Raw genomic sequence first — 18034 nt, forward strand, 5'->3', positions numbered from 1 at the left:
ACTTCTAGGGCTTCAGCAATAGTGTTTGCATAGTAACAGGATTTGAGTTCGCCATACTGATGATACACTGCTGGTATCACAATCATCTGAGTAACTCATCACAGTGAAGAAGAGAAGGCAACAAACAGGAATAAAGGTTAAGGAGCAGAAACTGTCAGAGTCTTAAAGACTGCAACTAGCAAAGTATATTTTCACAAACTACAAAAAAGCATTATTTTATCCAAGAATTTAGAAAACCAAGGCTCCTCAGAAGAAAAAGTCAATATGTTGTTTTCTACCTTAATGTCTGTATGCCTTTGGACTTCAAAACTATAACCTTCCCCCTAAACTCATTCTTAAAGCTACCAATCTTGGTCATAGCCAGAATGCTTGTGTCCACTACTCCTATGGAAATGTTCTACATCACTCTCTAACTTGCAGCCTAAATATACTCATGAACAGTTTTACTAAGCCTTTACTTGCAAAAATTCATCTTCCAGTCTGAAACTTGCCCCTTTAATTTATTTACAGGGAGTAAAATTAATCCCCATCTTTTCTGTTTTGTTTATTTAAACAAGAAGTTCTCTTTATAAGGAGTATGTGTTGCTAGGAAAATGAAAGTCTGAATGCAGCACAAACTGGAAAATCTTAAAGAATTAACTGTTACAGAAAGGAGAGCAGATGACAGCACACAGGTACAAGCTTATTTGTGAGCTTAAAACAGATGTTCTGGTTTCTAATCCATACTGAAACAGTGCTACTGTGTTGTACTTTCATTGCTTGTTACTTGCTTTAGTGAGAGAAAAGCAGGTAAAGGCATTCCCTACTGATGTGACAGTCACAAGCTCTGACACAACAAACATGAAAAAATTTTATGATATAAGTTTTATGATATACCTACTTCTCCACAGTAGGTGGAGAAGTGCTGTGCCAGTGTGACCATGAGGACAACATTGAATGTCCTAGTCACCCAGACTATGATCAGAAATCCGTGTGCATCAGTCTCCTTTTAAAAACATATTTCAACATGACATTTTGCCACTATAAATAAAATGTTACCGATTTTCACCAGCTAGGTAAAAAGAAACTAATACAGAACATTTAACATAGCCTTTTGACTCTAGATAGATGTATTTTATTTTAGGATTTGAGACACATTTACAGTGCATTTATGAAAAAGGCAACTTCACTGAGTAAACTGTTCACTGTACTCTTCTTCAACCCTCATGATTTGTATACAAAAGAAATCTCCTCCATAGACTTCAAGAGCTAAAGAAATAAGTCTTACTTTAAATGCATGGGATTGGGAAGCATCTTCCTCTGTGCTGAGTAATAAATGTGAGATCCAACCCGTCCAAATTAAGTCAGATGGAAAGTGAGCACCCAATCTCACCTAGACATGCAGAATGATCTGCCATCTGGAGGTGTCTCCACTCTGAAAATGGGGGCTATACAAACTGCTGAGACCATATTCCTAACTGATAGCTAAAATTGGTCAAGATGACCTCCCACAACTCATGATATTTATAGAGATGCCTTGCTTAGGGATTTTTCTGCAGTTATTTCTAAAGTATTAGATTTGCACCTTTACTCACAACCTACATCTCATAGTATGTATGTACATCTCTTGTACATACATACTTTGTAAGTACATACTCTCAAAGTATGTACATCTCATTCATTCTATGCTATAATGGACTGACAAGAATGTCTATGAAAATTGTTAAAACACCCTAATTATGGACAAATGGTACACGGTAATGGCCTTAACATTCATTCACTTTGGTTCTTTGACCTGTAAGCTCATCCTGAAGCACAAACTACAAAGTTCACTAACTTGCTAACTGAGAAGCAACTACACTCAATTTACAAGTCAAACATTGGACACATACCAGGACTGGCAAGGGGGATTACAATCTTTCATTCTTGAGAAACTGCCTTGTGATCTTTTTATGAAGACTTAATGCCAAGACTACCAAGTTAACACTACCAAGGAAAATGTTCTAAGTAATCTCATCTGCAAGAGTCATTTAATAACACCTTTCCACTGAATCAGCCAGAATCTTGTTCCTTTTCCTCACAGAAATATCCCATACAGTAATATTGCTGACTCAGCTTCCTTGTTAATTTAAGGAATAGCTCAAATCTATAGAGACACAATTCCTTAACTCTGTTTTGCAAGATTTTCCACAGATTTCCTTATAAATTAAAGTTTCTTGGTCTGCTGGGGTTAAGGTACAGTGGGAAGGGTGTGGGCAAATGGGAAAGGGAGATGACATTTTAAAATGCTTTATAAAACACCAGATGTTGCAGAACCAACAGAGTGGAACAATGTATTTGCAATTATCAAAAAGAAGAGAGTTGTTTGTCCACATTTTTAAAAACTCATGGGATACTTTTAAGTCACTTAGTTGTGGTCTTTCTGTGTGTGAAGAACACAGCAAACGCCCTTATAGATTTGATATTTAAATGACATGCACGACAAGGGAACAGCTTGATGTGGTTCAGCATTTGCTCTTGTTACACTCTGTACTATGCTGTACACATTCCAGTTATGTGAATAATATAAAAACTATGCAAAAGCTTTTTGCCCGTCTTCACGTATCTTTTTTGTGCATGTTTGAGTTCCATAAAGTCACCATTGGCATATGGTAAGGCAATGCTGGACATGTACTAGTGTATAGTTCCAATAACAGATGCCGGCAGCTGACAAGAACGTCCTACTTACTAACTTGCACTTACAGCTTCACTTTCAAAAAGCTTTTTAGCTGGAAGCCTAAGAACCACGTAGATTTCCTATTCCACAACTGAGAGCAGGATAATACCTACAAATTTTTTATCAATGGTAGATCTAAATAGTTTAACACTCAAGTATGTCTCCCCTCTTGTCACTAAAGACTACATACATTTAAAATCAATCTGTTCTTGCATGTTTAAAGAGCTGTTGCAGATATTTAATGTAACCTCACAGATATTTTTGTTTGGAAACAATTCTGTTTACACATTACATCACTTAAATATTGCTCTAGAAATGTTTTGTGGAGTCTAGGAGACAGAGTCGGAAACCCTGAGCTCTGTGTTCACTCTGCCACTAACCAACTGTGCTCTTTTAGACAAGTCATATAATCTCTCTGTGCCTTGGATTTTCCATCTGTAAAAGGCACCATAAATACTCACATGACAGAGGTGTTGTGAATACCAAAAATATAGCACAACTCTGAAAAGTGACTATGCAAAAAGGCATCCTGTGACTCGATGAGCTTCTCCCTTAGTGAAATCCACATGTGAATTCACATGGCCTATACGCTATACAAGCCCCATTCTGAGCACTGCTATACAGTGGGCTTGTGTAGAGCAATGGATTTCCTCCCCCAGAGGATATATAGACACTTGCACTGACTTCAGAGGCAAAAAAATATTTTTTTTTATTTTTCACCCAATGCAGAGCATAGCTGAGATCTATACAGGTGTAGATTCCATTCCACCTTGCATTCCATTGATACAATTATTTACTGTTCTTTCACATAACATGAGGAAAGAGTTAGGAAACATTCTTGAAAGTGTTAGAATGGCCTACAAATCTCAAAGGCAAAAAATATGAAGGCAGAGGGACAAAAAGAGCCTTGAAGTAAATTGGACTGCACAGGTGTAAATAACTTGGTCAACAGGATCTCTATAACTAGTGTTACATATGTCCCAGTGTGTACATTGGGAAGAACCCGGACAGTCTCAGAGCAAAGGCTCAGTTTGTGAGTAAAGCTTAATTTCAGATGCAAGTAATAATGATTTGATCATGAGTTACCAAGGACAACTAAGATGGAAGGTTTCAATACCATTTCTACAGCAGCTTTTCAAAAATATTTACTGTATTAATACTTGAGAAGTACTGTAAAATTCTGAGATGAAAGACAAGCAGAAAGCCTTACAATGCCTCTCCTTTGGATTGTTGCTTTTGGAGGGTTTTTTTGTCATTTACAGGAAAACTAATATTTGCTTCTTAAGAATTCATCTGCTCCTTATATTCCCATTGTTTGTGTTTATGACATAATCATTTCCACAGCAACTAATCAGAGAAATCAAGAATTATGGCCTGAGAGGAGGCCTGTAAGGAGCAAATGAAATCATACATGTGTTACATAGAAGATTCCACTAAAAAAAAATCGCCTATCTGGCTAAAAAAGAGTGAAATGAGGAAGGTATAAGCTAATTTGCTTAAACTGAGAAGAAAATTTTCACCAAAGACAAGACTGTGGGTCTCATCCAATGATCCATTTTCTTTTTTCCCCATGTAGTGCATGTTAAGAACTCGAAATAGCTGGACCAAGTCAAATCAAAAGTCCATGCAGTTCAGTGGCCAACAGAAGAATGTCTGGTCGTACAGAGGACAAATATGTGGAGAGACTTTCCAGCATATTCTCATGCCATTTTTCAGCCTGCAACTTCCATCTGAAACTTCTTCAAGGCAAGTGAATCAACCTCCCTTCATGTAACACCCCCACACAAAAGCATGCTAAAGTATTCCTTTGCTGCCTCTCCTGGTGGCCTGGGATAAAGGGAGAGGAAGATGTCCATTATTGTTCCCAATTAGAGAACATTAGGGACCTATTTTAAGGTCTTTTAATGTTCTTTGGCATCTTCTTTAAAGTTATTATTATAGAGAACTGCTAAATAGCAAAATTATGGATATAGTCATATTTAATTTAAAGCTATTTTTCCTGTGGTTGGAATGCAGCCTGAAACGAGCACTAGAGCAACTACCATCAATATCAGTTCAGCTGCATCTAAGGATGTTTGTCATAGACATTTTGGCCATCCAGTCGCCCACCTACCCTTTCACCTAAAGCTCAGTGAGGCATAATGACATGTATCAGTAAGGTGAAATTAGGACTGGGAAAATTCTGCTTTGCCACATTCTCTTTAAACCCTCATAAAAAACTAGTAGTTTCCTCCAGAGCTGCTGAGCAGCTCTTCTCACAAAACATCACATCCCATTGTCTCCTGTACTACTTTGTCTTTTAAACAAGCTTCAAGATGCTCACTGACAAGACAATTGTTAAGATCTATCAAATAAGAGTTCTTTCTCAAAGAAACATGAATAGCCAACAAGGACAGGGATTAAGCAGGTAATAAAGCACCTCTAAGGAAAATCAGTTTGCAATATACTCTTTCTTCTTCCTGTCCCCTGTACTGTCCTCAGAGACAGGAGCCATTGGGAGTTAAACACCCTCCCAAGAGGGCAGGAATACCAACTGACCTCAATGTCATGGGAATTCAATGAAAGGATATAATGAAATGGAGAGTGTCCTTGCCTACATTTATTTTGTAGTGCTTGGTCCTTCAATTATGAGTATTGAGAGAGATAAAACTTCACTGTATAAGCTCCATTTCTGAGGTTAAAGGAAGGTTTTATTAAAAGAATTCAAAGTTTTGCTTTCACTGTAAACATTTCAAGGATACACTGTGTCAAACAGCTTCTCATATTAAACACAATATATGACACTGTTTTTCATAGTTTATCATTGATAGAACTGGAAGTGTACTAGCGGGGAGTTTTAACTTTCTGGGCAGACAAAGTCATTTTGATAATGGTGGCCACCAGAGACAGGAAGAAGTCTAAACATTCTTGATCTTTGGGGTTAGTGGGAATGCAGATGAATGTGAGGGACCACACATGTTCTCTTGGGAGTAGGGTGCTGGCAGCCTTGTGCAAAACACAGTCCTTTTTTGGCTCAGGCACAAAGGAACAGGAGAATCAGCTCTAAGAAAGTCACACTTCTGGACATATGCAAGTCATTGCAACTGTGCATACCATATGTGGGGAATGGTAAGGAAAGGACTGAACACAAAAATCAAAAGAAGGAAAGTGGCAGAGCCCTGGAAAGTGGGTTCCTCCTAAAGCAGTAAGCCTTTAAAAACCATTTACCAGGCCAAGTCAGCTCAGGAAACTCTCCCTGCTGCCAGCTGAACTCTCTGGCAGATGAAACAAAGAAACAAAGATTAACAAAAGGGCATTAACAATAAAAAGACAGGATTCAGTGTAGAATCTAGTGAAATTAAGCCTTTTCCATGTCAGCCTGCTCTTGTTAACCTGACATGAACTGCCCACATGACTGCTTGGGTCAGGAAACAGAGCAGTTACAAGCAGAGAACCACTGCTGCACTAGGCAGCAGGGAGCCCAGTGCTGAAAAGTGTTTAACATTCGTGTGCAGCTCTAGCACTGTGAAATTTTTCTGCTGAACAATTTACAGGTGGAGTGGTTTATTCTGCTATCAAAACAGACAGAGTTATAGATAAGAAATTCCTGCTATAATGTGCCAAATCCTCAGGCATACACAAAATCCCATCTGGGCTACAGCAAGCCTTTGCCAACCTGCATCTACTGATATAAGTCAGGATCATGAAGAAAAAAAAGACCATCCTAGCAAAAGTAGGTGGAGCTAATCTATGAAATAAAATTCTACCCTTTTACTGGGTAAAAACAGTACGGCATATACATACCAATAGTGTACTTAAAGAGATAAAACAAGATCGTGAATGTCAATTTCATAACTGTTTAAGTACTACATTATAAACTAAGGTTTACATTTCATTCCTCTATGATGTACTGGCATGATGCAATCCTTCTCCAAGTGAAATTCATATTATCTTTATCACTGATTACCAAGGGAATATACATTTGGTTTAGTGTGCTTTCACCCAGAAGTTTGTTACATCTTGCATCATAGATTAGTTCAAAGTTTTCAGTTCTTCCAAAACCAAAAAATTTTGAAGCATATTAACATAATAAAAATATCAGTTTGGAAAGGATTTTTAACAATTGACTGAAAGGTTAATAACAGTTTAAAAGCAGCTGAACTCTTCTAAATTTTCAACACAGTATCTTGGCAAAACAAAGTATCATTAAACATGCCTTAAAAAAAATAAAAATAAACAAACCTCTAACTTCAAAGAGTACATTTATCCTCAGAGCAGTGCATTACAGGTGACCTCTATAGATTGAAAATAGGATTACATCAACAAACCTTTCACTTTTAAGTTGTGGATGGTGTGACATGAAAGGGTGGTCTCCCTAACATTTTGCTGTGCTACTGGCTCAGGTTTAAAGAAACTATGCAACCAGGTATTCCCTGTCACATTCTGATCTGCAATGCTGACATAAACACAAGAAGCAAAACCCTTTGAAACTGATACTTTCATATGATGAAAAAAACTTGGAGAACTCTGAGCAAATGGGTGTGAGAAACATGAGAGGGTATACAGGTAAGGAGACAAAAAGGAACCTTTACATAAATATGGCCATGCACTTATGCCACCAGCATATCTCTTTTGTAGCACTGTGGCTTAACATCAGATAAAAGGATACTAGATTTTGAGATTTACTCTTAATAGCTGCACTTGGTGTTTTCTTCTTTATGTAAAAATTTCAAACATACAGCAGACAAAGCATAGCATTGTTTTCCTGGACTACATTTGACAAACAAAATAACTATATTTTCAAAGATTGAGCAAATCCATAAAAATAAACAAAACTAATTAAAAGCCCCTTCCGTTCTTGTATTTCCTTCCAAAACTTGCATGTTCTCCTGGGCACTCTGAGCTGGCTTGCACAGCCCCAATTATTAAAGTCAGAAATTCCAATTTACTTTGTATTCAGTAGTTTTTTCCACTACAAAAAATGACAAAAACCAAACAAAAACAAACAAAAAACAAACAAACCAAAACAAACAAACAAACAGAAAACCACACCAAAAACCAGGAACTGAAAACTTACCAGCACTGCTTTTTAAAGTATCAATGCTTTCCCTGAGGATGCATTCTGATTTGATAGACTTGAGACATGCCTACAGTGTCTAGAAGAGACTCAATTTTGTACATTGAGACTCAATATTGTATACTTAAAACACTCTAATAAACCTTCTTCAACAAAGGGTTATTTTGGAAATATATAAAAATTAGGAGAGGAGAATCTTAAGCCACCAACTTCAGGTACTGACTTAGCACTGCAAAGGTCAAGTAGGCTTATTACAGAAAATGTGAGAACCAAGTTACCCAGTCAAGCATTTGGATAAGTAAATACAATACAAATACAATTTTAATAACTCAGGGTTTGCTGGTACACTGACAGCAAGCAAGTTGCTAGTTCTGCATAAAGAAGGGTAAACATCTGTTGGCAGACACTTCCTTAATTCCTCAAAATTTTACTTTTGCTGCAAGAGATTTCAAATCTGACCACAAGAGTTAAGGAAAAGACTTGCACTCCAGTATAAAATACACAAATCACAAAATAAATACAGCTAACAAAAACAGTCTTAGTTATTCTCGATGAGAGGTATTTGGTTCCCTCTCCAATATTCCAGTAATGTAAAACCAGCATGTAAGGTAGAAAATAATTTTTCAATTTCAGGAAACATCATTACTAGCTGCCAAAAGTCTATCCATATAATAAGAACTATTTGCTAAAGCTGAACACCTGCAGTTTTATAGAAGGCCTCCAAGGACTGCTGTAATTATTCCAGTCTACTGATACAGCAGCCAATCAAAACCTGAAGGTTTTGTCTAAGAAAAAAAGGTTTTTGCTGGCTAGATCTACATGTACATTTGCAGACATTTGATTCAAAAAGGTAGACAGATAGAGAGATGGAAAGACAGCTTGATCATGACATAATGCCCTGTATGCAAAAGACAAGGCTAGTGAAGGATGTCTTAATCGAGTCCTCAAAGTAGATTCCTGCTCCCAAAATGCTCTTGGAAGCAGTCTAGACCGCTGGAACTTTGCATTATAGCAGACCATCACACAAATATGTGTATATTAGCTGCCTTTCCAAATACAAGCCAAATGATTGAATAGTAAATAAAAAAAGATAAGTACAAAGGAAAAATCTTCCTCACGGTATGCATAAACAATACATCCCAAACCCCTGTCTTTGCTGGTATTCACAGCTGAAAGTGTGACCATCATTTCAGGTATGAAAAAGATGTTCTTTTTATTATTTGGTATATAACTTCAGTAGCACAGCTTTGCTCCTGTTAGTTATACTTGGGCTGTTACTATAAAGGTTAGGCTCCTTTAGGGGAAGTTTACCTAGAAAATATCCAGTCCCTTATACTTAAAAGTCCATACACAGTTATGGACTACTGAACTGCTCTTAATTGATCTTACATGGATGAGGTGACTACGACAGAGCATAACCAGAGTTTATATATGGAGAAGTGGGAAGAAGTAGGACTCCTTTCTCACTTCTTGAGTGAAAAAAAATATTTCCCATCATTCTGCTGTGATCCTCTTCAGCTGGTAAAGGTTCTGCCTTAGATCTCAGGCTGTTTTAACCATTGCACAAGTGTTTTGTACATACCACAGTACATTCACCTTGAGTAACCAACCTGCAAATACTTTCAGAAATGTTACAATAAAGAGATATTTAGATAAAGAAAACATTTCTTTCCCCTGAAATTTTGTCTTGCTGTTTGAAGATGAGCTGAAACAACAGATGCTGCTTAACCTAGGGCTCTGCTTCTCACCTCATCTACAGGCAGAGGTCATGAGCACAAACAATGTGACAAAGAATTCTTTTAACCCCTCTCCACTGAAGAAAGAAAGCAGATTATGTTTGAAAATATGTTTCTGAGCACACAGTTTTGCCAGCTGCCACTGTGGCTCCATATGACACAAAATGCAAGTAGCATGAATCCAGAGAAATTGAAATTTGTCCATTAATAATTCACTATGCAGAATCTTCTAAAAAGGGAAGGATCTAGAGGGCACACACCTGCACACACAAAAGAGTCTGAGATGGAAATAAATAAATCATTGAAAAGCTAAAGTATTAAATACTCAATGATTTCAATAGATGCTTATAAAGATAGGGCTAGTATTCATTCCTGAATTAAAACCAGAAATTCTTTCCAATGTACATCTATGTAAACAAGACCAGCTCAGCTCTTATCTCAATGTAAGAAGAACATGCCATCTCCCAAACTTAAAACCAAAAATGAATGCTGCTTATTGCCCTGAGAAAAAAATCAAATGTATTCCCTTGTTGGCCAGAAATTTAAAAATTCAGCCATTATGTGATCTCCAGCAACTCTCCATGGGGTCACTATACCTTTTGTATGTAATGGAAACATGTGAGTGTAGAAGCAGTTTCAAGGAAAGTTTAAGTAACTGCACACTCTGTGAGCCTCCCTTTATGCTGGGACTTGGGTCCCTTTCAGCTGTAAGTACAACCAAATGAGAACAAACCAATCACTCTCCAGAAGAACCACTGTAAAACTATTTGAAGCACAAGCTTATCTTTCTGATTTGAAGACTGACTATCCTTTTTCAAAAAAAGGGGTTATGCCAAGTAAGTTAGCCTGCTTCCACAAGTCAAGTTCAAATTTCCCTATATGGGAAAGGAAAGTTTAAAAGCAATTGAGAAACTTGAAAAAATACTCACTGGTACCTATTTTTAGTTCATTTATTGTGGGCCAAAACCTGCATACTCATCTATAATATCAACTGATACAAAAATCACACTACCTGAATTTTAAAATAACTCTTTTGGGTAAAACCCTTCATCCTACCAAAGTCAGTCACTACTGACTACTTTCCTAAGGCCAGATATTATCCTTGATATTTGGAGAATCCCAAATTGCCCAAAATCTACACCGAATACCTGGAGATATGAGCCAGGTACATCGCCTGATATACCTGAGGAGAGGTATATCAGAAAAGAAAAGAACATCAGACAAATAATGCAGTCTGCATTAAATAAATACATCTTTTGCTTTGCTTTGGGAAGGTTTTGGCTTTGTCTTTTTTAACTTTGTTTCCAGTGAGGTCTATTTACTACATGAAAACTGTTGTTCCCTCTACATTCTGATGGAATGTGACACACATCTCTTGTTCTAACCTCCATCAACATACACATTTCATTATGGCAAAGAAAGATCCACAGAATAGAAACTATATTAGTACTACAGAGGAATGTTGCTTGTGTTGCCCATAAATAGTTACATTACCTATTTTATCAGTCACATCAGAACCCTGTTGTAGAGCAGGTCACTACAGAAATAGAAAAATTACAACATCCAAAAAAATTGATATGGTCTCTGCTGGACAATTTTCACACATTTTTATTTAAGGCAAGAAAATCTATACCAGTACTACACACACACACAAAAAAAAAAAAAAAAAAAAAAAAAAAAAAAAAAAAAAAAAAAAAAAAACCCAAAAAAACAAAGAAAAAACAACAACAAAAAAACCACCACCAAAACCAACAACAACAAAAAAAAAAACCCCTAAACTACCAAAACCCAAACACCTACAACAACAAACAAACTCTTCCCACTACTACTCATAATTTGATCACAACAAAGGCAGGAAATTCAGAATTGACATTCCCACAGCAACCTTTATTCTATCCCATCGTGTATATTTATTTCAGCTGAGTCTTTTTTTCTATGACCTCATAACATATGTGAAATGAAGGAAGGTGCTAGGAAAAAATCCTAAAATACATATAAATCAGTAATATGTTGTTAAGTTCTATTATTACAGCAGTAGCAGTTGAGTGGAGATAGCATTCTGGATATAAAAAAAAAAAAAAACATGTTCACTAGTCCATGCATTTATTGAATGCTATTGCCCATGAACATACATGCTCTACCAACATTTCTGGTTGCTCACCTTTCACATAGGGATGGGTACCTTACCCAAGCCTGGATGCAAGAAACATAGAATCTGAAAGAGTCTATTATGTATGGGGCTCCAGACAAATCTTACTTAATTTCATAAGGAGATGGCTCCTGGAGAAGTACAATCATTTGTGTTCCAGCTCAAAACTAATAACCTGCCAACCTCAATCTGGGTCCATGTATACATAATCCAAATGTTTCTGCAGTGTTTCCTCAGAACCAGAGCACAAGGAAAATCACTACAACTGCTCCCCTGTGCTTCCACACTGCATCAGGACAGGTTTATCTCAGCCTACAAGCTCTAGCTCTTCTGCATATTGACCTGCCCTGGACTAATTTCCTCTTGCCCTGCATTTCACGTTAGACTGGATGCCGAGCCCAGATATGACTATTACAGACCTGATATGTACATCCTAATAGGACTATTTGCTGTATTGAAGGTAAATGTGTTGCAGAGCTGCCCTTGGGACTTTTTTCAGGAATTGGCCCAAACCCAAAAAAATCCAGTGCTGTGCTGCACCTCATAAGTCATCATTTTGCATTAACCATCAGACCTGAGCAGGTTTTTGTATGTGTTGCCCAAACAGCCTGTGCTGGGAGACACTGTAAAGTCTCCACATTGTACCTCTCATGCTACATGACAACAATTGGTACTTTCCGAAACTTAAATGCAAGTACCTCTACACCTGTATTTAGGCAAACATTTTCATATGATGCTGAAAGACATCCTAAGTAGCTAGAACTCAAGTTTAAAAACACATTAGATAAAACAGTGAAAAGCATATATAAGAGAATTACTTTTAGCTGTAGAATGCGGGTATTTCACACCTGAAAACTCGAAATGGCATCTCATAGCACTTCATAAAGCAAACCAGGTACAGGTCACAGACATGCAGAAATAAAATGCAGCAAACATAACTACCAAGGGGGGAAGGCAATACAAGTGACTTTGCACTTCTCTGTGATAGCAATGGCTGGAAGCGATTAGGAGTCTAAGGGTAACTAAGAGGAATCTCAGAGCTCTCTTGTCAGTAAGAATTGCTGCTCCTCAGAATGGAAAAGTTTGAGAAATTAATGAATGTCAGCACAGCTCTAGCCATGCTCCATGCATACTTCCAAGGTATACTCTGGCTATTATTTATCAGGAAGATCTATATCACTTTAAGATTTGGGGATTTTCTTTACTAGAATGGTGCATCAAAAGCCTCTGCAGAAGCCTAGAACTAACATTTTGTTTCTATGAAAGTGTCAGTAAAAACCAAATCTTTTCAACTGGAAAACAGGATCTAAACAAACACACCTCTAACTTGGGAACTTAAAGGATGAAAATTCTGATACCACTCTGTACAGTGCTCTCTAGGGTCTTCAGTACTGAGCTCCTGCTTTGCAGACTGAAAGCATAATTAATTTCTTACTGGACAGAGCTACAAATAAGAGCCTCCAGTCATGAACTCTTTGTCTTAACACAAGTAGATTTTAAAACTAAAATATACAGGTAGTGTACCCAGTGTACCCTGAAACAAATCACACAATGAGATGCACATGAACAATCTGCTAATTGCAATTTTGGTCACCAAGAACTAGATACTGTAATTTTCTTGAACTCATTACAGATCTTCCCTCAGCAATGATTGTTCGTTGAACAGATGGAAACTGTATGTAGTCCAAAATTGTTGCAATGTTGCTATTGCTATTCTCTTTCAAAATGTACTACAGTTTACACAGAACATAGAGACCACATATAAATGTTTTCTTTCACCTCTGTAATTTGGCATAGCTGATTTCCTTGGTCAGCTGCAAAAATGCTCATTATTTCTGAGTACTGTTAAATGGATTGGTTATCATCAGTATTACAGGGTGATAAAAATCTGCTGCTTCCAATGGACAACTATACACTGTTTTAGAGGGCCATTGCTCAAAATTTGGTTTCAGTTTTTGTGTTGTTCTGCTTCTGAAACAACCTGAAGATTATAGAAAAAAAACATGGGAAAGGGTTAGGCTTAGGGTAAAAAGAGAATATTGTTTGATTAAAGAGTACTGAAAGCAGATGGAAGATTCCCACAAATTTTAATGGCCTTAACAATGTGCTGACATTGTATAATGTGGAAATTGACTATACTGGTTATGATGTTATTGAAGACATGCTGCTCCTTCTCCTGATATTTAAGCAAGTTTAGCTTTTTTTTTTTTTTTATTGCATAACAGCAGCAGCGCAGATAAACACTTGGTAAGGCTATTGCTACTCAAAAAAGACACATCTAGATGTGGAAGATTGTATGAGAAGTGGAAGAAGGATGGAAGGTAGAAAACTGAAAAAAAAGCCCTAAATGTCCATGAAGGCAAAAGATACATTTGCCTCACACAAAAATAGCTATGTATGACCGATTACCCAATTCTGTCAGAATTTTACCGAAACATGAAAGAGGTGTTTCCTGAAATTATTACATGAATTGTAAGAAAAAAGTGCAAATCATTAAAAAGGAATTAATTTCCCTATCAATCACAGTTACCAAGAGGTTTTGGATATTTTAGAATTTTTAAATGTTGTACTGACTCCCATATAATTTCCTGGAAACAAGAACAAAATAACATCTATAGATGAAGCATCCAATCATTGGTCTGCCTAATGATTCAAGATAACCATAATGTTTACCAACTCAGAAAGCTATTTCAAGCTGAAAGGAAAAGGGCTCTATTCATTCTGTTTCTTTCAGGTGCCAAAAAAAGTATTATTTTAAAATGGTTTGTTTCCTCTTTTGTATGACAGGAATTTAATACAGACTACATGGGCACTGACTGTGCAAACACAAATAATTTTTAAGCATTGTAAATATAACAACACAGAAATTATGCCATGTTTTTCTCTTTGGAAAGGCAGCCAGCACAACATAAACCTCATCAGAATCCAACAATTACATATAGAAGTATGTTTTCCATTTGTGATAAAGTCAACCTTAATAAAAGTTCCATCTTGCATGGCCACATGTAAATGCTTTTATGTAAAACCAGAAAGTCAGTGAGGTGCCTTCTCCACCTATGGCACAGAACATATATGCCTTTATTCAGTACTTCTTTACAGAATTAATGCTGCTGAATGATGGCCTCAGGCTGACCTAGAGGAAACAAACAAACAAAAAAAATCCAAAGAGTTAAATCAATTTGTTTGAATTCTGTAATAACTACTATAATGGGATATGCAATGTTGTGCAAGTTTAGGAAAATTATGGACTTTTCAGATTCTGCAGGATAAGGAATAGTCAGATTAGAATTATTGGAACTCATGTAACTGGAAACATCACTGAGCAATAAAGACCTTTGTTTTATCTTTCCATTCCAACAAAAATGTCTGGAATTGGTTTCAAAAATGATAAATAACACACAGCAGCATACTAACAGTTCATGCAAGAGCATTTTTATCTGGCATCCTTGGACACCTTCATTCCCTATTCCTGTATGTTACGGTCCTATAAAAACTAGGACAGCATACACATTAAAATTATATCTTTTTTAAAAAAATCATAATTCAAAAGCCTCATGAAAGAAAATTCCTTCTAGATAACAGCATCTACAAAAGCAGTACTGACAGAATTCAATGCCTAAGTAAATGGATTGAGAGTTTGAAAATTAATTCATAGATGTAGCAGATCATTAAACTATAGTGACTTTTTTGCTAAAAGCATATTATAATTGGTGCTCTATATAATGTATTTCTATTAAAATGACCATTCCTCCATGATTTATTTCCACTTGTTTTTATCTTATAACATTCAGTTAAGAGGCACAATAATACACTTAACTCCATTGCTTGTCTTTCCTTTGGACCTCTGTGGTGAATTCAGCACTTAGGCTGCTAAGTGATAACCACCCCACGCCTGACCTCACTTGCTGAGAGTGAGTCTCAGTAAATGCCAAGGCTGCAGGAAATTCAGGCAAAAACAAAGTTCTAGCAGCTAGGAAATGCTATGTGAATGTATGACTGTGAGCTGTCACTGGCTGCTCTGGACAGGTCGCTTCCACCAAAACTTACTAACAATCTCAGAAAACAGTTTCTATTTTCTTCAAAGCCAATCACATGCCCAAGCAACACTGTGAATCTGGACTGAACTTCCTCAGTGATTTCCCTTTAAAACAAGGAACACAGCTTTTTCTCAAATGTTTAGAAGGCTAAGTAAACTAAGGGCTTAGAGACTTGCAAAAGATAGAACAAGGAGAAAGAACTTTTGATTCTCAATTCTAGTACCAAAATCAATTAAATGGTCTCCCAAAAGAAAATTAGGTTATTCTAAGTATTTCATAAAGGAGAAGTTAGTATTCATAATTTCGTTTCTTGGGTGATTTTCCACAGTCAAAAATGAACAGATGTGGGATTTAATTTGAATACTTCTGTAAAAGATAGATTAAACAGTAAAATATCCAAGATCATAATTCAATAGTAAAAGAGAAAATAAGAACATTATTTTTGAGTATTTTCCTGAAAAACCTTTAACCCAAAAAACCTAGAATAACTAGTTTAGCTAAAAAATTTCCTATCTTACCAACTTTCTATAACAGGAGATGTTTGGATGTTCACAGAGAACCTGTGAAAGTTCAATAAAAATTCTGATGTTTTCACAACAGAGAAGAGGAAGAGAACACAGTTGTTTCATCCACTAACAGATGGTAAGAAAAGATATGCAAAGAGGAAAAAAATTTGCACAATTTCATAACTACACCTTTATATAGCAGCAGTATCAGAAACTGAAGACGTGCAGCTAAACCTCATAATACAGCTTGCAGCAGATGTACTTGTGCAACGTTCCAGTGACCATATCACACCTACAGTACCATTATACTTGGCTATGTACAAGTGAAAAGAGAATATAAGCCATGTCAAAGCCTAAAAGCAGATAAAAGGGAATATTGGGCACATTACTGGCCTTTCTACTAGTAAGCCCATATCCAAAAAATACCCAATTACAGTGGCAAAGAAAAGTTTGAATATATCACACTGTATTTTTATGAAAAGCATTAGAAATTCCTTAATAACTACAAATTTTCAGATATATTTAGGGATCTGTAAACCTTAAAATTTAGAAATTCATCTAAAACTCCTAAAAAAATAAAATTTGTCGCACCATATGTCACAGCACATCACAGTTGAGACAGCCACAATACACAGAATATCGCCATACAATTTCAGAAGGTTTCAGTGTCTGCTCACAAAGAACAACACCATACCACTTCAGAAAACCTCAAATGTCTGCCCTACTTATTCTTTAACACAACCTTTGATACTCCTCATCTTGCATGCCTTACACCTGTGTGCCCTCTGTTCCCTTTTGTCATTGGTCAGTGCACCTCAGCATGCCATGGCTCATTGCTTTCAATGCTGATCACCTGTCCTGCACAGCTGTAGTCCATTAGGAATAAGGTTTGGCCACAGCCCCACTCCCAATTACCACAAACTGTGTGCCTAATCTTCTTAAGTTCACCAATGACCCTTAATGTATGCAGAATTAATATGAATTAATACAAATTTGAGACAAAGTAAACTGCTTAATAGTTTTATTATTAGTTTCTGGTGGTATTTTAGTATAACTTGTGTCCAAGCCTTGACTTAAATCAGACTGAGCAGCAATGTAAAGGAAAAACATAAAATGTGTCACAAATGGATAACTCTTACTGCCCTTGCTCTGGTAGTCAGTGTTCTTGACAGGAAGAAGAAATAACTGCTTTTAATGTCACCAGTACACTCTGCTGCACATGTCTTCTGTGTACTCTAGAGATAGGAATTAAATTTAAAAATCCACTCTAGTTCTTACTTTCTTTAAAAGACACTTAAAAAGAATGCTAGCATTGCAGCATCAAATTAATTGTGGGGGGGAAAAAAATCAACCTAACAACAAACCCAAAATACACAAATGTGGGAATGGAATTCAGAGTGTTAGAAGCAGGATTTTTTTTTAAATTGCAAATATATTCAGCAGATGAGGAGTACGGAATTAAAAAAGGCTAATGGCAATAGGAAATTATGTTTGTATACATATTGATAATTCTAAGTGATTAGTTAGAGCTGAATATGTGATAGGCTTGACAAAGCGTTGGAGGTTAGGACTGCTCCTTTTGTTTTCTTTGTCTCAGGGAGTTTTCTCCCGTATGTTGCTAAGAGAGAGTAAAGACCAGTACTTCAGTGAAACAAAAGAAGTTGCCATGGTTCAAGGGAAGGGTGCTGCTGGCTACTCTCTTAGCTGAAGGGGTTTCCCTCAGAGGGACAAACATACCTCAAGATTTGGGCTGGGCATAGCTCCTAGCTCACTCTCACTGTCGGTTTGGGGGGGAAACAGGCTGCTGTAACTGTGGGCAGAATGCGCCGCCGCTGCGAGGCTCCATCTCCTACTG

The 18034-nt window shown here is 36.8% G+C and overlaps 1 protein-coding gene across 17 annotated transcripts in view; it reads right to left on the minus strand.

The window, feature by feature from the left end:
• Window positions 1-18034, minus strand: part of SUGCT (succinyl-CoA:glutarate-CoA transferase) — a 319512-nt gene that overhangs the window by 92368 nt on the left and 209110 nt on the right. The window contains exon 14 of one of the 17 annotated variants that reach the window (XR_005255721.1): window positions 11760-14769. The exons of 15 other annotated variants lie outside the window; for them this stretch is intronic. Coding sequence is in view for 1 of the 2 variants with exons in the window: in XM_038127207.1 (XP_037983135.1) it covers window positions 14719-14769 (51 nt within the window). In the remaining variant the exon portion in view is untranslated. Of the gene's footprint in view, window positions 1-11759; window positions 14770-18034 lie in introns of those variants that run through there. One more of the 17 variants, XM_038127207.1, reaches the window with a different exon arrangement.

This window comes from Motacilla alba, chromosome 2 (assembly GCF_015832195.1).
Source record: "Motacilla alba alba isolate MOTALB_02 chromosome 2, Motacilla_alba_V1.0_pri, whole genome shotgun sequence".
Lineage (NCBI taxonomy): Eukaryota > Metazoa > Chordata > Aves > Passeriformes > Motacillidae > Motacilla > Motacilla alba.